This window comes from Sciurus carolinensis, chromosome 2, assembly GCF_902686445.1.
Source record: "Sciurus carolinensis chromosome 2, mSciCar1.2, whole genome shotgun sequence".
Taxonomy (NCBI): domain Eukaryota; kingdom Metazoa; phylum Chordata; class Mammalia; order Rodentia; family Sciuridae; genus Sciurus; species Sciurus carolinensis.
This window is the reverse complement of record NC_062214.1, coordinates 96072818-96094031: the sequence shown is the minus strand read 5'-3', so window position 1 is coordinate 96094031 and position 21214 is coordinate 96072818. Positions and strand designations below refer to the sequence as shown.

Sequence of the window (21214 nt, the reverse complement as noted above, 5' to 3'; positions counted from 1 at the left end):
CATAGTAGGAGCATATGGTGAAGAAAACCATGTGCTCATGACCAGGGAGCAAAGAGAGGAAGGAATCAAGGTCTCACAATTCCCTTCAAGGGTATGCCCCCAATGACCTAAAGACCTCTCACTAGACCCCATCTTTTAAAGTTTTCACAACCTCACATTTGCACTCTCCTGGGAATTAAACATTTAACACACGGGTATTTGGGGTACATATAAGATCCTAATTATAGTAGTCATGCATGTATAGAAATAGTCCATATATATATGAATATATATCATATGTAAATATATATATATGCATGTATCTGTCTATTTTGTCTTATGCATAATTTCAAGCAGAAAATGGGAAACTACTGCAGTTGTTCTTTGGTTATAAATTCAAAACTTAAATATTTTCCATATTCTAGGAGAAGTTTAGTCAACTTGGCATATAAAATACATTATCTAATGATTCCTACAGACCAAAACTTTTATCTCCAGGATCATAGTGGCTTTATAAACTGAAACATGATGATAACTGGTGGCCTTTCCCTATTATTTTTTCCATTGTCAAACTTGTACACAACCATTCCATGTTTCCCAAGAACCCTTCTTAACTAAATGTTTCTTTAATAAATTATGATTAAATAGTTTTAGCCAATTATCCAATGAATGTGTGGGACCCATTTTTTAAAAATATTGGGAAATATGTGGTTAAAAAAAAAGAGGGGTGTATAATGAAAAGTATTCTTTCAGTGTGCAAAAATTCAGTCCCCCTCCACTCTGCCAATGGGATCCAACCCATTTCCTGGTGTTGTGTATTCATGGAGAGTTCATTTTGTATAGAAATGAATGCATACCATGTATTCTAGTACAATTGGCAGTATCTTCTTAAAAAAACTTTAATAATATGCCTTTCTTTCCACTTTGGTCCACATAAGCCTTTCTCACTCTCTTTCATGACTGTCTAGTAGTCTGCTGAATGGATGTACCATAATATATTTATTTCAAACTTTTCTGAATACTGATTACATTCTCCAGAATATGTTCTATCGGCTGAAGATTATGGAAGACTCTGTGCCATACATCATTATTCAGCTGTTTGCAGAGTGCTTGCTATGAGCACAGCACTGAGTTGGTGCCATAGAGAATAGAAGATCAGTGAGTTGGCAGCCTCAGCTCTCCTGGAAACTGTAGACTTGTTAGGGAAGAAGAAATAAAGATAAGGAGGGCCTGGTTACAAAATTGATCCCCCTACAGTTTTCCTTTGTTTTCTTGCATGTCAGTCATTCTAATACATGCTATAAATGCCCTTCCCATGTATTGATTGTATATTATTGTTTGTGTGCTTGATCTAGCTTATAATGGGAGCCACTACAGCGGGAGTCTCAAACTCAAATACCTACAAGGGCCAGGAAGGCCACCTAAGTGAGTGAAGTGAAGTGAAATGAAGTGAAATGAATCGAGGTGGGGTGAGCCAATTGGGTAGGCCCAAGCTCTGTTTAAAGGGAGCAACCAGTAGCTACTCTGCTCCAGAAGATTATTTTTCCAGGAGCTACTGGATCTTCTTCTTGATTAAAAGAAATCAAAGGTTAAGAGGTATATGTGATATTTCTGTTTTCTTTTTTTACAGTCTTGTGTGAATCTAAAATTATCTCAAAATAAACATTTCAATTTTAAAAAGACTGAAACCTAAATCACTGTATAAAATTACCTGATTTATAAATGTAGACAAAACTTTCACATAGCACAGGCCCAGAAAAATTTATCTATAAGCTAGATGCAGGCTGGATCCATCATTTTGCTATTTGTGCATAGCTGGAGCATTGATTTGATTTGTATAAAGACTGAGGTAGCCCAATCCACGCCATTTGCTTACAAAATTCTTCTTGTTACTATGAGTTTCAGTTGCTTTTGACTATGGCCATCCCCACTTAGTGATTGAATTTTCCTCTCCTTCTAGGTTCTTGGATGTGGCTCTGTTGCCCAAGCTATCCTCAGTCGAGGACATTTTGGAGGAATCATCACTATCAATGTCGGATTTGCAATGGCAGTTGTAATGGCCATTTATGTAACTGGGGGTATCTCTGGTAAGCAGTAGAAATAATAAAAGATACCATCAGATCAACCATTCCAATGTAGTAGCACAGTGCTGGGTGTTTACATACCTTAGTTTATTTTGATTTCAACAATCCTACAAGAATATGTATTTGATCCCATTTTTATAGGTGATAAAATGGCCAATAAATGTTGAATGACTTATGCAAAGGCAACATTCAACAAGAGACAGAGTTAGAATTCACAAATGATTCATTCCTAAGTCCGTTCACTGCATCATATTCTTTGGCAGCAGCGCTCTTTTACTTGCTCTACCCCATACTTAGAACCCTGTGAATAACTCTATTAAGAGCACACCAACAGAGGCAAATCCCTGGACAAAAACAGAGAGTCTAGGTCTTTTGCAAAATGCACAGTACAAGTGGTCATCTAATTCTGCCTTAACAGGTAGGCTGATTAGAAACCATTTGCAAGGTTCTGAGAAGCAAAATGAAAGGATGATATTTAACTCAGTATGTGAACTTAAGAAGGAACTGTGGAAGGTCAATCTTTCAGCAGCCTGGCGTGGGTACTGAGCACAGAGGCAAGACTGTTGGTGATAAGAGAAGAAGGGGCACTGAGAAACCACAGCATACTGGGCACTGTGCTGGATGCCAGTCCTTCCTAATCTCCTTTCTCCTTTGCAACTGCACTCAGAGATGGGTGTTATTGTCTTCATCCTATAGAGAAAACTGAGGCTCAGAGAAATTCACGAATTTGCTAGAAGGCCTACAGGAGCAGAGACAAAACAAAGATGTGATCCAGGTACCCATGACAGTAAAGTTCACATTCTTATATAACATTTTCAATAAACTATAATGGGCAAAAGATCCTGGCAGAGGACCTTGAAGTTACTCTGGTTGGCCTCGTAACAAATGCTGCAATTGGAGCACTGAAGAATGATTGCCTAGACTCCTGAAACTCCAGGACAAGATCCCTGAAATTGTCATTTACTAGCAGGCACTCTTTCCATATTATAGCCAGGCTTAGATCCAGGTGTCCAGTATAGTTTCCTATGTGTGTGATTTTGATTTTTTTTTTTTTTTTTTTTTTTTTTTTTTGGCATGACCAGTGTCTCCATTTGAGCTCCTGTTGAGCTTTTGCTGTGATCGCAGCACCATACGATCTCCCTCAAGGCAAACTTAAGTAGGGTACAAGGAATTTCTCTGAATTGTCTAGGCTAGATTAGAGTGCAGGCCTTGAGACCAATAAAAAACACTCTTAGCTTAAAACAAGCATGCAGGGTGTTCTATTCTGTCCCTCACAAGCTCCCAGTGCATTCACACAAGTGATTTCTGCAAACCATGAAATTAGATGTTGGCATATTTTCAACTATCTTTTAGGTGGACATGGGTTGAAGTATTTTGCTTGCATAGTACCCTTAACTAAACAATATCAAGTAGTAGTATTTGACCCAGACTCTGCCAACATAGTTAATACACTTCACCATCACTACAGTACTAATCTGTTTGCATCTACTGTTATAATTAGAGACTATGGGAGTCGCCATAGGAGAAGAAAGGGCAGGGACCAGCAGGAAGGATAGATAGAGTGAGGGAATGGCATGGAAACTTCTCCTCTGGTCCCTTTACTAGAGTTAAGTTCCTGTGGGTAGAGGGGTGAGGACCAGAACTGATGGTACTGCTTTCACTAGGAATTGTTCTCAAGTGAGGCCCAGGACCTAAGTTGTTTATGAGAGATGTTGAGACCCCCAAATATAAATTGAGCAGGGTCTGAGCCTGGCTAATGAAAAATAGATTGAGTTGGAATGTATCCTCTATCACCCCATCTCTGGAATCTAGTGCGGTTCAGGTTCCCTGATGAGTGGTACCATGGAGACGCATAGAAACAGGGACGTGCCTTGACATCCACACAGATAATAGCATCAGTATTGGACTTAGCAGTTGCAAGAATAGAAAAGAAAACTGTATGTGGGAGGTGACTTTCTCATGATGGCTGTGGCTAACATGTTGGTTTGTGGCCACATGTAGGCCTTCTTTGAGGATTCCAAAAATAACCAGTGTATACTTGTGTATATGTATAAATGTGATTCCACTTTGTGGTCACAGATGGGTGAGACCAACTGATATTTGACTTTTATATAAAATATCCTCTTACTATGAAGAATTTACAGCATCCTCTTCCCTCATGAATGTGCAAATCGAAACCAACCAAGCAGAACTGAGAACTCGCTAATGTTGTAGCATCCCACACAAGGTATTTAGGCTACCTGATGGCAACTTTTGAATTAGTATTTTATAAGTAAAATAAATTGACTAAAAAAGCAAAACAGCTATGTTTGATGATAAATGAAATCCAGGCATTTCTGTCACAGCATTGTCTTTGAGTATGGAGCAACAGTATTTACCTAGAAGAGAACCTTAAAAGTTCACTCCGCTCACCCAAGACTTTTATCTTGAGCTTCAGGAGCTCCAACTGCACCCCTGGGCTCTTTATGAATAATCTGATCATCACAGCAATGTTGGCAGAGCCAGTATTTATGGGACTCTCTGACTCTACTGCTCATGTTCTTTCCACTACACTGCCCTGCCTCATCCTTGTGGTGAGCCAAGGGTCACCCCTCAATTCTGCAGGGAGAAATTTCAATTAGCCACTTGGCCCCCAGGTAGAGCAGGCAGGGTGCCATTGGTTGCCTCCCTTTCTGAACCCTTCTACCACCTCTGGGACCCTTTTCCTCATTGCTTTGAAAAGACACACTTTCTCCAATCCCCCAAAAACGTTCCCTCTTTGTAGATCTATGTAGTCTGAGTTATCTAAATAAGGCCTCTGATTACTTATTATATTGAATACTTGCTATCTTATCTCAAATACCTACTAAATAAATGCCTTGCATTGTGAGAGTGTCAAAGTGACTAATTGTCCCAAACACAGGATGATTGTGAAGAGCTAAAAAGAATGAACCTACCTATGTGGAATTTTGTTTGGAAGAGGAACTCATTCAAGAAGTCTCCCATTGGTGGACTGATCTGGGGGGAAGCATTTTTGGTTGGAGGTGATTTCACAGGACCCCATTGTCTTTTTTCAGTGGGTGCCTCTAGGTTAGCTGGGAGGCAGCTGCTCTCCACACAGCCTCTGGGAGAAGAGGCCTTCCCATTGCCTTGTGTGCCCATGTTTCCAGCCTTCCTAGTAAGTAGTCCTCTGTCATCTCCAGAATTGTGTCTGTCTTAGATCTAAGAGTAAAACACAACCACTGAAGTGTTTGTAAGGTTTTGGGGTAATCTGTGTTTTGATACCTTGGCAATTCATGTTCATATGAGCCTCTGAATGGCGGAGGCAGGTGGAGAAATGAGCCCTGTGGTTGAGCCAGCAGTCAGAAACCCCCTGCAAGACCACTTGGTTTCGGAGACTCAGGAGAAGCATGGCAGGCTCCATGAGGCGAGGGTGTTAGTAAGCCAGCCCTCCCATGTTTCTGAGGAGAGCCAGAAAGTGCAGGACTAGCGACATCATCATAGTTATCACCACCGCGGTTATCATCTCTCTTGTTTATGACTATGTCTACAACCTGAAAGTCCACATTCCAATGAGGTCACCTTGACAGTGACTGATCTTTCCTCCACACAAAATGCTATCTGTGTTCCTCAGATGAATATCTTTCTTTCCTAGAAAATGAGCCTATTGGCTCAAAAATGGTTATTAAAATTCTTCATTTTGTTCTTCCCACCACTTTATAAATATGTTGAGGAAGGACTTGGAGTGTTGTAACATAGAAAATTGGCTCTGAAGTTTGGAGAAAAGTGGATTTGAATCCTGGTTCCACCATTTACTAACCACATAGCTTAAGAAAGTTACTTTACTTCTGGTCCTCAGTTTCCTCACCTGTTAACTGGAATAGTACCCATCTCATTGGCTTCTTAAGAGATTCAAAGATTCAAATGCACATAATACCCCCAAGACAGTATCTGGCAAGGGTTCAGTAAATGTCATTGTTAATAGCAAAACCAGTTAGGAACATTAGTGACCTTCCAAGAGCAAACCTTCTATTTGATTTTGTGAGTAGATGAAAATGAGGAAACTGATTTCACTAGCTATAACTTGGGTTGGGGTAACAGAAGTATTGCTACATTTTTGTGTTTATACAGAGGAACAGAGAGGAAAACCCACCAAGGCAGTGTGATCACCTAAAAATAAAGGAAGCCCCAAACCTCAGGGAGAGTCACAACCCTAACCTTAGGGATACTTCCCCTTCAAGAGTATGTATTAGTGCTAAAACTGGTTTTATAGCCCCTGGAAATGAACAGAGGAAGGGCTAGGTATAAATTTGAATACATATATTGTGTTAAGTACATTGACCTTAAGAAATATATTGATGCTAATATTTTACATCAATCTATTTGGTGTTATTGCTTTATCAATGGATAAAATCCTGTAAAAATGAAGTATTTGAGCACAGCAAGTTTCTTTCTATTTCTGACCACCTTTTCATGAAAATGAACATTTTATGTAGTACCTAATGATACCACAAGGATTGTTAGTCTTCTCTTCCTTTCTCCTAAATTCTCTCTGTCTCTTTCTCTGTCTCTCTTACACATGCATGTGGGTGCATGCGCGCGCGCACACACACGCACACCTCTTTCTCCTCACATACATTTCTCTTCCTAGAAGTCTGAATTCTGCCTAAGGTCTCTAGACACAATTTTCTTATAACACTTCCCCTCCGGGCCTGCTTTCTGACATCCCAATCATCTTCTCCTTCTTGCAGGTGGCCACATCAACCCAGCTGTGTCTTTCGCAATGTGTCTCTTTGGACGGATGAAGTGGTTCAAATTGCCATTTTATGTGGGAGCCCAGTTTTTGGGAGCCTTTGTGGGGGCTGCAACTCTCTTTGGCATTTACTATGGTGAGTAGCTTAAAGGTTATGGAGAACTGGGCATTATTTGAAAACCAGAATTTCCTGGTAGGGAGAGGTGCAATATAGCAAGAACAGGAAACACCCTATAATTGATAGGATATTCTAAATTTCAAACAATGAGGCCAATGCCTTATTGATATTTAAACTACCTGCTTGCACCAAAGAATTTGAGCAAATTTATGAATCCTCTTAATGAAAATGGTGACAACTTAAATGTCCCAGAACTTAGGGAAATCTATCTTTAGGCTCAAATCTATATCACAACATGTACCCAGTAGGCCAGCAGCTTTACCTCTGTATTCTCTGATTTGGCTGAGAAAAGAGGAACTGAGTGGTGGCAAAGATTCAGCAGTAAGTCTTTAGAGATGGGATCTGGGAAACACCTTTGAAGGAGGAAATGCAGCAGAGAAACAAGCAGGTTGCGGAGGCCTGGCCCTCTTCTATCAACAACCCGTCTTCCATTCTGCAACAGACTTTGGGGAAAACAGTATTGACCAGGCTTTAGTTCTGACTGTCCATAAGTGGCTGTGTGACTTAAACAAGTCATCTGACTGATGGACCTCAGTTTCCTTCTCTGGAAAATGAGAAAGTTGAACTAGATGACTCCCAAAGTCCTTCAAACTAAGAAATATTGGGGTTCCAGGAAATCAACTTCTAAAACACTTCCATCTAATTTAAGGTGAACCACCATCCATTGTGACTATCAAACTGAAGACCTTAGGAACTGGAATTGATGAACCAAGGCTTAGGGGAATAGGTTGTAAAAAAGGGTATTCCCCACGAAGTGTTTCTCTGAGAATTAAAGTCTAAGAGGATTAAAGGGGAATGTAAGAGTAGACCAGGAATGCAGACAGCAACCTTCTATGGCAAGAGAGGACCGGGGTCAGTGCTGGCTGTGTCAATGGCTGCCATCCCCCTAGTTCTGAGGCCCCAGTGGCCATCCCCCATCTCTTACTACACTGTGACATCTTCAGGTTTGAGAGTGTGTTATTAACAGACTACTGAGAACATCTCTAAGAACTAAGAATTCTGCCTAGAGCAGGTTCAAACCCCACTTTGGCTTTAGGTTGATTTTGAAAATTCTAAGACTTTTCCCCAAGAGAGTTTTGGTTCCCAGGAACCCACTGACGGAGGATTTGGTTCAAGTTTGTAGTAAACCATCAGGGACACCAAGGGCTTTCTACATTTGACCACTATCCTGGGATTCTCCCCAAGCATCTCTAAGACTATCATACTGTGAAGTCAAGAGAGATAGGCAATACCTGAGTGACTGCTGTTGTTTAGCACAAGGTCTGGCATAGGCTCCCCTCAACTCCTCCTAGAGAACACTAATGTGCCAGAGCTCTGTCTTTCATAGATGGACTTATGTCCTTTGCTGGTGGAAAATTGCTCATCGTGGGAGAAAATGCAACAGCGCAAATTTTTGCAACATACCCAGCTCCATATCTATCTCTGGTGAATGCATTTGCAGACCAAGTAAGTGTAGATTCAACAAAGACCTAACTTTGATGAAAAGACATGAACTAAGAAGGGAAATGTATTAGAGCATTATGGTCCTATCATAAAGGAAGGATTGTATTTCTAAAGTCAGAGGTCACTGGGCACAACCCAAGCTTTCTTAATAATTGCTTTGCCCTAGCAGAAGTTGATACCACTAAAAGACTATTCTGTTGCCTTTGATACATACACTTGTTTCACTTCAGTTGCTGTCCAGAAAAGGATGGATGACTGGACATTTCAACCCCTGTAGAGGCAAATGTGGTTCACTTTACTATTGTTGTCTCTGTTGTGCTCATGGTCCAAGTATGGAGGTTACAAAAGAAGACATGGTTATCTCAATTCAAGGACTGTGCAGTGTGGTAGGTGAGCCTGGGGTAACATGGATCTTCTCAGTTTTACCATGAGTCTAGGTTTATCCAAAATCTCAGGTAGATAAAAGATTCTCTGCCTTATTGATATTTAAACTACCTGCTTGTGCCAAAGAATTTGTTGTGTAGCCAATAACACCACTATTTTGTTTGGTTTGTGTAGGATCAATATGGTCAGCCTAACGGACTCTTCCTCCCTTGCTGCTTGACCAGCAGAAGGCTGCTGGTCATTTTGGTCAAGGAAAGAGAAAGGGAGAATTTATACAGTGGGACAGATCAGAGTGAGCATGTGCATAAAATGGGTCTTCTGGTTTACCAACTATGCTCACCTCCATTCCATGGATAGATGAAAAACAGTGCCCTCTTGTTCTCATCCTTTTTCTCTTCAACTTGATCAACAAACCAAACAGCAGCAAGTGTTTATTGAGCACTCACTATGTGTTCAGTCCTGAGTCTGGAGCTTGAAGGACTGATCAGTTCATGTGACTTGTAAAGATTCAAGATTCAGAGTCAGTATTTGAATTGAAATAAGATTTCTGTCCCTACCTCTCTGGGTGGTTTCAGGGAATTACTAAACTTTTTGAGTTCCAAATTTTTCACTTGTAAAATGGGGACAAATATTAGCCCTCATCAGGTTACTTCTAAGGATAAAAATAATAATATGAGGAAAAGGCATTATAAACAGTATCTGCCCAGAAATTTAGAATCTAGTTGAAGAACAGAATGATCACATAAGAACAAGAACACAATGTAAAATAAAATATAATTCGATAGGAAATTGGACTATAGGGATCACATTAGTCATTTGGAGCAGAAAGTCTAGAAGACCTAGAATAATAAGTAAAGTTTCAGTGAGAAAGATAGAGAGGTGGTTGCCAGAAAAAGGGGTGTATAAGCTGCAGTAATAGAAGCATAGGATTCAAATGAAGTAATGAGGGTCTTACCCTACTCTTCACTGAGGGTATTAGACTCTTCTCCAAATCCATATTTCTAGGGGAGGAACCAAAAAGATAATGATAGCACACAAGCAATGAGTGGAAAGCAGGGATATTTGGTCTAGATAGAGTATGGGAGCTTGAATGGGTGAGGGATATAGGTAATGGGACATGATAGTACCTTTCAAAGACTTGAAGGGCTGTCAAGCAGAAAAAAAGATTAGACTTGATGTGTATAGTCACCTACTCCCAAAGAGATTTGGTGGGAACATAACGCCTGGTATACTCAAATTTTTTTGTCCTCTTTTTGCAATGCTAGGGATGGAACCCTGACCTCACACATGCTAGGCAAGTGCTCTATCACTGAGCTGAAAAAATATTTATTAATTAATGGATGAATTCATAAATGAATGAAATTATGATGAAACAAAGTTATGATGAAAACAAAGTTATATTCAATTAAAAAAAAAAACTTATCAGAAATGGCACCTGAACCAAATACAAACTCTGTTTCCCAAGGACAAACACCACCGGAGATGTTGGAGGCAAATCTGGTAGCCTGTATGTGCTAGAAAGTGGAGACTAAATAAGGGAGATTAATAATCAGAAGATTAAGTCTCTGGATCGGGACAGTGGGATACACCATCTTTGAGATCCTTTTCAGTTCTGAGAATGGTTAGCTGGTTGAAAATAGGTGTTTTCGAACTACAGAAAATTGGAGCCATCTGAAGGAAAAGGTCAGGAAGGCAGTTGTTTCATAAATTTAGGACAGCAACACAGAAAAAAGTATGGAGAGAGAAGAATGGAGGGAGGAGGAAGAACTCACTGAAGGTAAGATGGCAGGGATCCCTTAACTCTCTGGCATCAGACTTTTGACATCTCAGTTCCATCTTCCAATACCTGACTAATGCATCACAGCAGTAAATACCCGGCACATGGTGGGCAGTCAACAAATAATAATTTCCCTGTCCTTGGACAACTCTCTTTCCCTCCCTCTCTATTTTCTTCTCTCTTTTGCTTTCCTAATGGAATCTTCTAAAATTTCACATATTCTCACAATTCCTATCCTTAGGATATTACACAAAGCTTCCTAGCCACAAGGAAATTGCTTGGTATCTGGTCAGGGGAGGTCCAACGTCACTGATAGTTACCATGGCTTGACTGAAGTTCACCCACATACTGTCACCTAAGCTTTCTTTATGTCCTTATCTCAGACCAAGTTGTAAGTTCCTCTAAGAATCATGATTTTTAAGCCAATTATTATATAAGACAAAGTAGAGAAAACAAACATTATAAAAAACCAGTGCTCCAATCATTTAGCAATCCCTGAAGATTATCTGTGTTCCTTTGGCTTTAGAAGGAGTTCAGAAAAATGTCAGTTGTCAGTCAGTCATCACTCAGCAGAACTATTGACCACCTTTACTGTACATGGGGGTCACCTTATCTCAATATTATTGTTTATCTCTAAATATTATTCAAGCATTTTTCATAATTTAGTTAATAATCATTCATTTAGCCAATAAATATTTATTAGGCACCTGCTGAGGCAGGTACAGCTCAAGTATTCCTTCTTTAAGGAGTTCAGGGTGAGATGCTCAATCTGGCAAACAGATCATTCTTTTGCAAGGTGATTAGGGCAGTGGTGGAAGTAAAGTCAGAATGCAGGGGAATCTCAGGGGTAGGACCTTCTGCTCTTCTTGAGAGTCAGGAAAGGCTTTCTAGAGGAGGCTACCCTTAGAAGAACATGTCTCTGTCAATACGAATTCTTTTATTATTATTATTTTGGAAAACTTATTCAGTGGTGAAGAGTTGGAACTCTAAAATCAGTTACTGGGTTCTCATTTGTATTCTTCTGTTTTTTCAGTTGCATATCTTTGAGCATGTGTCTTAAGCTCTTTCTACCCAAGTTTTCTCATCTATAAACTGTGAACAATAAAAGAATTTATCTCACAGGATTTCGATGGGGTTTTAATAAGTAAAGCCTATGAAGTACCATGGGTAAAGTAGATGTACCATTTTTTTCAAAATGTGCCAACTGTTTATTCATATGAAACATAGTAAGTGTTCAGTAAATAATACATAATGGTTACATATTAAAGTAAAATAATAGTTTAGAAGTTTAAAAAACAGAGAGGATAAAACACTAGCTATAACACACAACTGCAAAATACCCATTATCATTTTTGTAGGGTGTCTTATGATTATTCTTTTTATGTGGGTTTTAAAATATAAAATAATACATATAACCTAATTTTTATGTAATGTCATAAGCATTTTAAATGTTCATGTTTATAGTTTGAGTGACTATATAGTAGACTGTGAAATTGAGTTAGCTCTTTCCTTAGAGATGTGTTCCTAGGTTGCTTCCAGTTTTTAGTACTATAAATAATGTTGAAGTAAACATATGTGTTTTATAACTTTTCCATGTTTTAGATTATTTCTATGGCATAATTCTCAAATACCCAATAACATTAAGTTTTATCAATAAGTTTATATTTTTAAATGAATATTGTGATTGTTAAGTTACTTTTCAAAAGCATGGTATGTGTTTAGTTCTACTAGAAAACCCTTAAAGAACTGATCTTCCTTCCCTAACATTTGCTATTGTCTGCATTTCTTTTGTTACAAATCATATTTTCCCACTTGTTTCCTAATTTAATTTTTCTTTTACAATTTTTCTGTCCATTTCCTTTGCACATTTTTCTATTGCTGCTTTGCACTGTTTTTCTCACTAATTTGGACCAGCACATCACTCATTTTTCCAGACTGCAGCTCATCTTTCCTTTTAGCTGACAGGTTAGCAGGATAGTGCTGATAACTGTCTCTAGAGCTGGATGCTCTGGGTCCAAACCGCTGCCACTTACCAAGTGCACCCTCTTGGACAGGTAATTAATCTATAAAGAACAATTATGTTGGCATCTCCATCTCAGATTGCTGTGGAAAGAAAACCCATGTGCTCACCCAGTGTGTGTTAGTTATTACTTAGTTTATTTTTACTATGAATGGGTGAATTCTGAGGTGGACAGTGGGCAGAATACAGGCTAAAACTCCTGTGTATTTTCTCCCTCTCCAGGTGGTGGCCACCATGTTCCTCCTCTTGATTGTCTTTGCCATTTTTGACTCCAGAAACTTGGGGGCTCCCAAAGGCCTAGAGCCCGTAGTCATTGGACTCCTGATCATTGTCATTTCTTCTTCTTTGGGACTGAACAGTGGCTGTGCCATGAATCCAGCTCGAGACTTGAGTCCCAGACTTTTCACTGCTTTGGCAGGATGGGGATTTGAGGTCTTCACGTAAGTAAGAATGGAGGGGAAGAGAGAGAGCGATAGGTGCAGCACCTCGTGGGGAAGACTAGGTTGTGACTGGAGATCCAGGGGCATGCAGACCAGAGCACAGAGGTGAAGGACACTCTGGTCATGAATGGGGGACACTGCACTGGTATCTTGTGGCATTGTGTGTGTATGTATGTGAAAGAGAGAGAGGGAGGCAGGGAGAGAGAGGCAGGGTCTAGGTAAATTCAATACAGATAGGCCTCTCCCATATAATATAATAATAATATTCCCTAAATTGGTCTACGGCTTTATGTGAACATTTTTGTAGTATAACTTGTCCTTATAACTTCGTAACAAAGTCGAGACTAGAATTACATCTTGTAGTGCTACCAATGGTCTCTTTCTTGGGAGTCTCTCATTCATTCAGCAGATCCCTTTGGACACAGTCTATGCTGCAGTTACTGTACTAGGCAAGGAAATTTCAAAATCAGTAAAAACACTGGCCCTGAGCAATGGAAATGCTCTCACACTCCCTGAAAGTGCAGCGGGAACACAGAGAAGGAACCCATAAACTCTGCCAAAGTAGGGAAAGATGTGACCGAAGAAGTAAGAGCAGAGTTGGGTCTTAAACTAGAATTAAGAAATTCCTGATAGAATAGGCATAAAATAGTCTGTGCCCCAGACACAGTTCCCCATGCTTGCTGCTTTACAACATACTAGCTACTGGTGCCAATTTCCTAGGACAAACTTTGCCCATGAACTCCTTCCCACTTTCTCCTCATGAAGTCACAGAGGCCCATCGCTTCCACTACGGCAGTTGCGTATGGGCAAGGAACTCACTTTGACTCACCAGGAAACAGGGCTCTAATGAGGAAAGAGGGAAGTAGATAAAACATGTGTGAGCAAATCCCAGTGTAATGTTTGCTGTGGGGACAAAGGACTTGAGTGTTTCTAAACGCCAACCTGTACATCCAGTCAGATGCATGTCATAACTTTATTTATGACAGTTTGAGTTGCCTTTCACAGGTGTGAAAAACAAGCTGTTAAAACAACTGATCCCGTTCAGATCAACACCACCCATACTGTTAAGAGCTTTCAGAGTTAAATATCATGGGACTCTTATCAGCTTTCCCCCTGCTGTATCCACAGTGCCTGAATGAGTAAGTGCTATGTGCCAGAGATCTTTTAGGGATTGAAAGATATGAAGAGAATCAAGCACTATTTCCTATCCTCGAGAAATTCGCAATGCAGTGAATTTTCCAGAACAGTGGTTCTTGACTAGAGGTAGGTAGTTTTACCCTAGGGACATTTGGCAATGCCTGGAGAAATTTTTAGTTGTCACATCTGGAAGTGAAAAGGGAGACTGCTACTGGCAAATGGTGGTTAGAGTCCAGGGATGTTGCTAAGCATCCTACAATGCATGGGACAGACTCCACAACAAAAATGTATTCAGCCCAAAATGTTAATAATGTTGTGCTTGAGAAAGTGATTGAGAACATGAAAAAAGTCCCCAACTAGGAAGGATCTGCTGCAGTCCTCCAGTGGAGCATTAAAAGCATGTGTCCTAAAGATTCCCAGAACTTGGAGTCAGTTCATGAGTTTCCTTTAACCCCACTTCCAGAACCTCACTCCAAGAGACCACATTCCTCTCCTTCCCTTTTCAGCCTTCCTTGGTGAGTCATTCAAAGTATTAAGAATCATGATGGTTTCAAAATAGGTAGAGATCTTTCCTGATCTCACTTTGCCTTGTTAAGTATAGTAAGAACCCCGGTCTGTGGGAGACCCTGAGCCCTGTGCTCCTCATTAGCATCAGCATCTTTACCCTGTGTGCATTTGTTTATTCATCTGTGTAGCTACCTGATCTCTTCCAAGGCCCTATGCTAACATGATAAGAGCCAGTTGCTGTCCTTCACCAATTTATTTATATTCTATGTAAGAGGTTATAACGTAAGGCTTTTACACAAGGTTAAACTGTCAAGTGCCATTAGGGAGATTTGACTGATTAATTCCAGGAGTTGAGAGGTGGTTTATAGCTCCAAATTTAGGAATTATGGGGGTGGGGAAGCGGGAGCATTTTGCACTACTTGGACCCATGTATACAAGCAATAAAGAGGATATCTCAGATGAAGAGGACCCTGTATTCAAAGACAGAATGTTAAAATAACAGCAACCTGGTATATAAGCAAGGGTGCATAAAGATGATTGGAAATCATAAGGTCATAGAAGATATGAACTTCCAGAATGAGAATTTTGGGTGTTTCCATTCTCTATTCTGTAGGTTATAGGGAGAAACAAAGGATTTAGGGCAGAAATTCGACATGCTTAGAATCAATTTAGCAAAATTAGCCCGGCATTATTGTAGGAGTTGAAAAAGGAGACTAGAGGAGTAGAAATCCGTTAGAATTTTGGACTAGGCAGCGGGGAGTGAAGGGAGGGGGTGGGTACAAGGGTAGGAATAATAGTTGAAAGAATTGGACATTATTACCCTATGTGCATATTTGATTATATGACCTGCGTAACTCTACATCATGTACAACCAGATGAATGAGAAGTTATATTCCATTTATGGGTGATGTGCCAAATTGCATTCTACTGTCATGTATAACTAATCAGAACAAATTAAAAACTATATTTTCAAAAAAGAAATCTGTTAGAAAAGAGCTAAATTGACTGGTGATCTTCAACCAAAAAGTTCCCCCCAAAACTTTGAGGGACAACAGGTCTCCAACGTGTCCCCTATATATCCCATTCTTTCAGGGTCTTCCAGTGAGGTATGCACCCTAGTAGATATCCTAGCCTGGTCTGCCTCCATGGTCTCAGATACAGACAGGACTGCCTGGTCCTCAGGTCCTTGCTTGCCCTGCATGGCAAGCAGTGGAGGATGGCAGGAGAGTGGAGGGGAGTGGGAGCCAGAGGATCAGACGAAGGCAAGAGCCAGCAGACCCAGGCTGACTCCTATGCGGATCTTAAGCATGAGGAATGTTTTCCACCAAAGTTCTCTCCGTTATTTCAAATCAGGATGTTAATGACTTAATGGGTAAAGGATCTCTTGAGTGTTATTAATTTTTAAAAACAGTTTACTCAAAGTAATGAATCTCTAAAGTTGCTCCTTTAGGGATTTAGGCAGTTAACACAGACATGTTCCTGGCAGCCCCCAAGTCATAGTGTACAAGTAATCTCTTTCCTGTGTGTATGTAATACAGGGCTGGGCAAGAAATCATACATGACTGGGCTTGGAGGTGCACCCCTGTAATCCCAGGGCCTTGGGAGGCTGAGGCAGGAGGACCTCAAGGTCAAAGCCAGGCTCAGCAAAAACTAGGCACTAAGCAACTCAGTGAGATCCCATCTCTAAATAAAATACAAAATAGGACTGGGGATGTGGCTCAGTGGTCAAGTGCCCCTGAGTTTAATCCCTGGTACCTAAAAAGAAAAAGAGAAATAAAGAAATGAAATAAAGAAAGAAAGAAAGAAAGAAAGAAAGAAAGGAAGGAAGGAAGGAAGGAAGGAAGGAAGGAAGGAAGGAAGGAAGGAAGGAAGGAAGGAAGGAAGAACATCATCACATCTGAGCTCATCCATTTACGATACGATTTGTACCCCTGGCACAATGTGTTCAGCCTGAGAGGAGGAAGAATTCAGCCAGTGACAGGATATGTACCCTTGCAGATATCTGGGATCTTAGTCTGCTAAATGACAGGGCAAGATTTGCCATAATAGGAAATGATACACCAACTCTTGCAGCTTACTCTCCCTTCACGTGGTGACCTCCAGAGAGGGCTTCCAGATCCTTAAAGCCAGATGGGAGAAGCAGCCACCCCCCACACCTCTCAGAGAAGTCCATCCAGATTTGGCAGCATGGAAAAAGGTGCTGTGAGAATAGGCAGGGCAGCGCCCTCTCTTCCATGCAGTAAGGGTGACATCTGGTGGCTGCTGTGCACAGTCTCAGTGCTCTTCTGGAACCTGCATTGGTGATTAAGATGTTTGAGAGTACCTAGGTGCTGCAGGTGGAAGGGACTGTGCAGCTGAAGGAGTCAGAGCTGACAGAGGAGTGACTTGCTCAAAGACCTTCTGAACTGTCCTGAGATTAGAATGAGTTCTGGAGTCTAGGACGTGGCTTCTGTTTTCTACTTATTTCCTTAGTTCTTTATAATCAAGATTTGTTTTAATTGAAAGGTCAAATGGAGCATTGCATAGCTATCGAGTGCAAAAATGAGAAAGGTAGCCATGAATCCTCCTAGATTCAAAATTCTCTTCATTATTTCCCATCGGGATGTTGGGATCCTTCCAGAACATGAGTTCCTCCTGCTCCCTGGCCTGTCTCCACGGCATCATTCTGATTGATTGTGTTTATCATTTCCCTTGCTTGAAAACAAGGGTCTTGTCTTAGATGTGGATGTCCTGAACGGTATACCACTTGTTTTGTTTGCTTCTGAGCATTTGTGGTTTTTTTCCTATGGAGTCATTTAAATGGATTTTCTCTCTCCAAAAAAGATGGTTACTATTCACAAGGCCACCTGCTTTCCGCCATCCTTTACTAGGTACATACTGTACTAGGATGTACTGAGGATTTCTAGATGAAAGGAGAATAATGGCACAAAAGCCTTATCAAAGCATACCTCTGAACTATAATATCTAATATCAAAAAATAAGCACTGATTTAAATTGTATTTAATAACTAATTTACACATAGGCCTTCTTTAAATTCTTTTTTGGTACTGGGAATTGATCCCAGGGGCACTTTACTACTGAGTTACATCCCAATCCTTTTCATTGTATTGTTTTTTGAGACTGGGGATCTTGCCAAATTGCTGAGGCTGGCCTTGAGCTTGCAATCTTCCTGCCTCAGCCTCCTGAGTAGCTGAGATTTCAGTTATGCATGACCATACCCTACCTTAGAGTTCTAAAATATTCATCCATTCATTATTTATTTTGGTTGCTGTCATGGACTAGTGATACCCAGGAATCTCTACATTTTGAGCATTCCCTTTCCATTCATAATCCCCAGACTTAATTATTTCAAGGTGATGGAAAGCAAATTCTTGAATAATTGACTTGAATTTTCCCAGATTGCCTAAAAGCAGGTATACTGGAAAATCTAAGCTGATGGTTTCCATACTACAGTGAATACTCTTATACTTAACTTTTGCTGAGTTGAAAGAGATCTGTGAGCATGAGAAAGACTAGTTGATTAATGAATAATTAGGTGGTAATATCAGAGGAAGGCCGAGAAATGTATCACTAATTTCTTGTTTGGTTTCAGAGCTGGAAATAACTTCTGGTGGATTCCTGTAGTGGGCCCTCTGGTTGGTGCTGTCATTGGAGGCCTCCTCTATGTTCTTCTCATTGAAATTCACCACCCAGATCCTGACCCAGACTTCAAGGCAGAACAATCTGAGGACAAACAAGAGAAATATGAACTTAGCGTTATAATGTAATGGTGTGCTTGGTTCTGGATTTGCAGTTGGTTTGGTATCTTCTTTAGGAAAGATGGCATCCAAGCGTCTCTGTTTTATTAAGACTGGAGTGAAATCTACCCAATTTTCTCTGCTAGCCATATGGGACACCTGATCACAAAGACATCTGAGTGAAGGTTTGGAAACACTGATTTCTTCTCTATCAGTCACCCCACACCCCAGCATAGCACTGACTTTCCCCCCTGAAACAGCCTTCTCTCTGCCTGTTTATTGCATCCTTGAGGGGACTTCTTATTACTAAGCAAGCACTAATAACTTGGAAACTTGATGATGGACTTACTTGAATGGTTTCAACTGCATTACTTGTATGAAATAGTGTCACCAAAAGCCTCGCCTTCAGTATCTACAAATATTACATTCTGAATATCAACCAAAACCTAAACTGAAAGACAAAGCAGTGGTTTCAGTTAATATCTGTGAACTAGAGAGCTCAAGGATTAGCTCCCTAGTTAAGCTGTACTTACAGTCTTTGCATGAACACTAATATTCTCCAAACCCAGGGATGTAAGAAGCAGTAGAATGCCATAGCAAGGGGAAGGGCATTGTGGCATTTAGAAACCTCAGGAGGCAAGATAAATTTGGGAAACCAAATGGAATTTTTTTAATGGAAACCATTTATCAGATTAATCTCTTGCTGTTCTGCATTTTAGAGAGCACCAATCAATTTCCTGGTCTTTAGTATATAATAACCTAAAATACAATTGTAACCTTAGTCATGAAAAATACATCACTCTATATTTTTAGTGCACATGTATTTCCCTAATTGCCCACTTGAGGACAGATGCTTGACAAGTTAAGTCAGTGGCTGCACACATCTATGACACTGCACATGCTCTAGAAGCCAAGATTGAAAGCACACGGCACACAGTCTAGCAGACTGTTCGAGGTGGAAAGTCCCTGGAAAGATAACATTGACTCGTTAGGCTTTACAATTCACAAAACACTTTCATACACATGATCTGATTTTATCCTAATAATGACTGCCTGAGGTAAATACCAGGATGCCCACTTTTCAGATAAAGAAACAAAATCTCAGGGAAGTTAAATGAGTTGTCAAGATTATAGAAAGGTGAACATTGTCTAATGTATCTCTTCACCTTTCAGAAGATGAATAACTGAGAATTGAGAATCTTTGCCAATCCTTCCTGACTGGCCAGAAGTGGAATCAGCAACTTCCAGAATAGATGTGCCTTATGGTTGTAATGCTCCTGAATCTTAGGATATACTGTCTTACGATCCCACTTTGTCTGGTTTTGTTCCCACTGTTGCTGATGCACAAGTGAAGGAAAGAGGTAGCAGTTGGACCATGGCTTTCATCTGCTGAAAACATTATCAGAAGACCTCGTAAGGCACCCTGGGTCTTGCTAAGTCTTGGTCTTCCTTCCCTGCCAGCCCCACACATGGCATTCAGGGAATTTCTTATTCCTCCACCTCTTCCCTGTGAAATTCCCTAACTGATGTTACTTTCAGTCAGAAGTCACTTGAGTTACACCGCCAGGAGAATTGCTCTATGTCATGGGATGCACCTTGAGTCCAAATGTCAAAAGCCCAGAATTCCAAAGAAATCCAGCTTCCCATCTACTTTGTAATGATAGCAGAACAGCAAAAAGCAAATGGGAAATATCTCTGATGACTTATGTTCTACAACGTATCAATTTTTTTTTTTTGCTCTGAAGCTACCTGGATATTCCCAATTTGAAATAAAATTATTGGGTGGGTTGTTGGGTTTTATCTTTCTCTTTTTATCTGTGCAAGTATTAAGGGTACCAAACATGATGGTTCAGAAGTTGTCAATCCTATCTACAAATTGAATCCCTAGGGAGCTTTTAGAATGCCCCTTGGTCCTTTTTCAATAACCAGGTGATTCTAATGTATAATAAGGGTTGAGAGCATCAACTTGAGTCATACAGGTTTAAGGTTTCTTTGAAACCATGTCCAGTGGTGGCCACATACTTCCTGGCAGTATTTCAAGAGTCTTGGGATCCCCGTGAATTAGAACAGTGGCTTTCAAGGGGATAGTTTTGATTCTCTCTCACTGCAACTCCTCAAGAGAACATTGGACAATGTTTGGGGACATTTCTGATTGTCATAATCAGATAGTGCTATTGGCATCTGATGGCTAAAGACCAGAGATGCTGCCAAATATCCTATAGTGCATGGACAACATCTTACAACAAAGAATGGTCTAGCCCCAAAATGTCAGAAATGGTGAGACTTAGAGACCCTGGAGTAATGGAAAGGTGAGAGAAGTCAGAGAAGACTTTAGAACACCATGCCTGGCTTCAAGTTCTGTCAGGAGCAGAGAAGTCAAACAAATCAAGGGCAGGTTATGGGGTGAATTGAAATTCTCAGAGCAAGAGGCAACTCAGAAGCTGAGTTTTAGGATGGGTTGTGGAATGTGTGATCCATGCAGGTGCTTATCAAGCCCTGCTTGATGATTAATGACCAGGATTATGAAGAGGAAATGCAGTATTGGAAATCCACCCCAGGAAGGATTTTCTGTTCTTTTTAATGGAAAATTATCCCTTTGTTCCAGATGCTCACACTCAAAAATTCTCTCCCATCCCCAGTTTACAAGGGGGTTGGCCTTTATTGGGTTTTTTGCCAAGAAAATCTTTATGAGATTGACTTGTCTGTACCAGAAATCAACTAGATAGATCCAGCAAACTATTTTTAAATAGGTCCTTTAGGAGTTAGAATTGTAACTCCCCACTGCTCTCCTCCTTG

The 21214-nt window shown here is 40.4% G+C and overlaps 1 protein-coding gene across 3 annotated transcripts in view; it reads left to right on the top strand.

Annotated features, from left to right (window-relative positions):
• The window catches only part of Aqp9 (aquaporin 9), a 45249-nt gene extending 25042 nt beyond the window's left edge, over positions 1 to 20207 (top strand). For all 3 annotated transcript variants that reach the window (XM_047536173.1, XM_047536184.1, XM_047536193.1), the window contains 5 exons: positions 1940 to 2066; positions 6794 to 6931; positions 8301 to 8419; positions 12820 to 13037; positions 18274 to 20207. In XM_047536173.1, coding sequence (XP_047392129.1) covers positions 1940 to 2066; positions 6794 to 6931; positions 8301 to 8419; positions 12820 to 13037; positions 18274 to 18448 — 777 coding nt within the window. In that variant the 3' untranslated portion in view covers positions 18449 to 20207. The remainder of the gene's footprint in view (positions 1 to 1939; positions 2067 to 6793; positions 6932 to 8300; positions 8420 to 12819; positions 13038 to 18273) is intronic.
• Positions 20208 to 21214: the final 1007 nt, after the last annotated feature.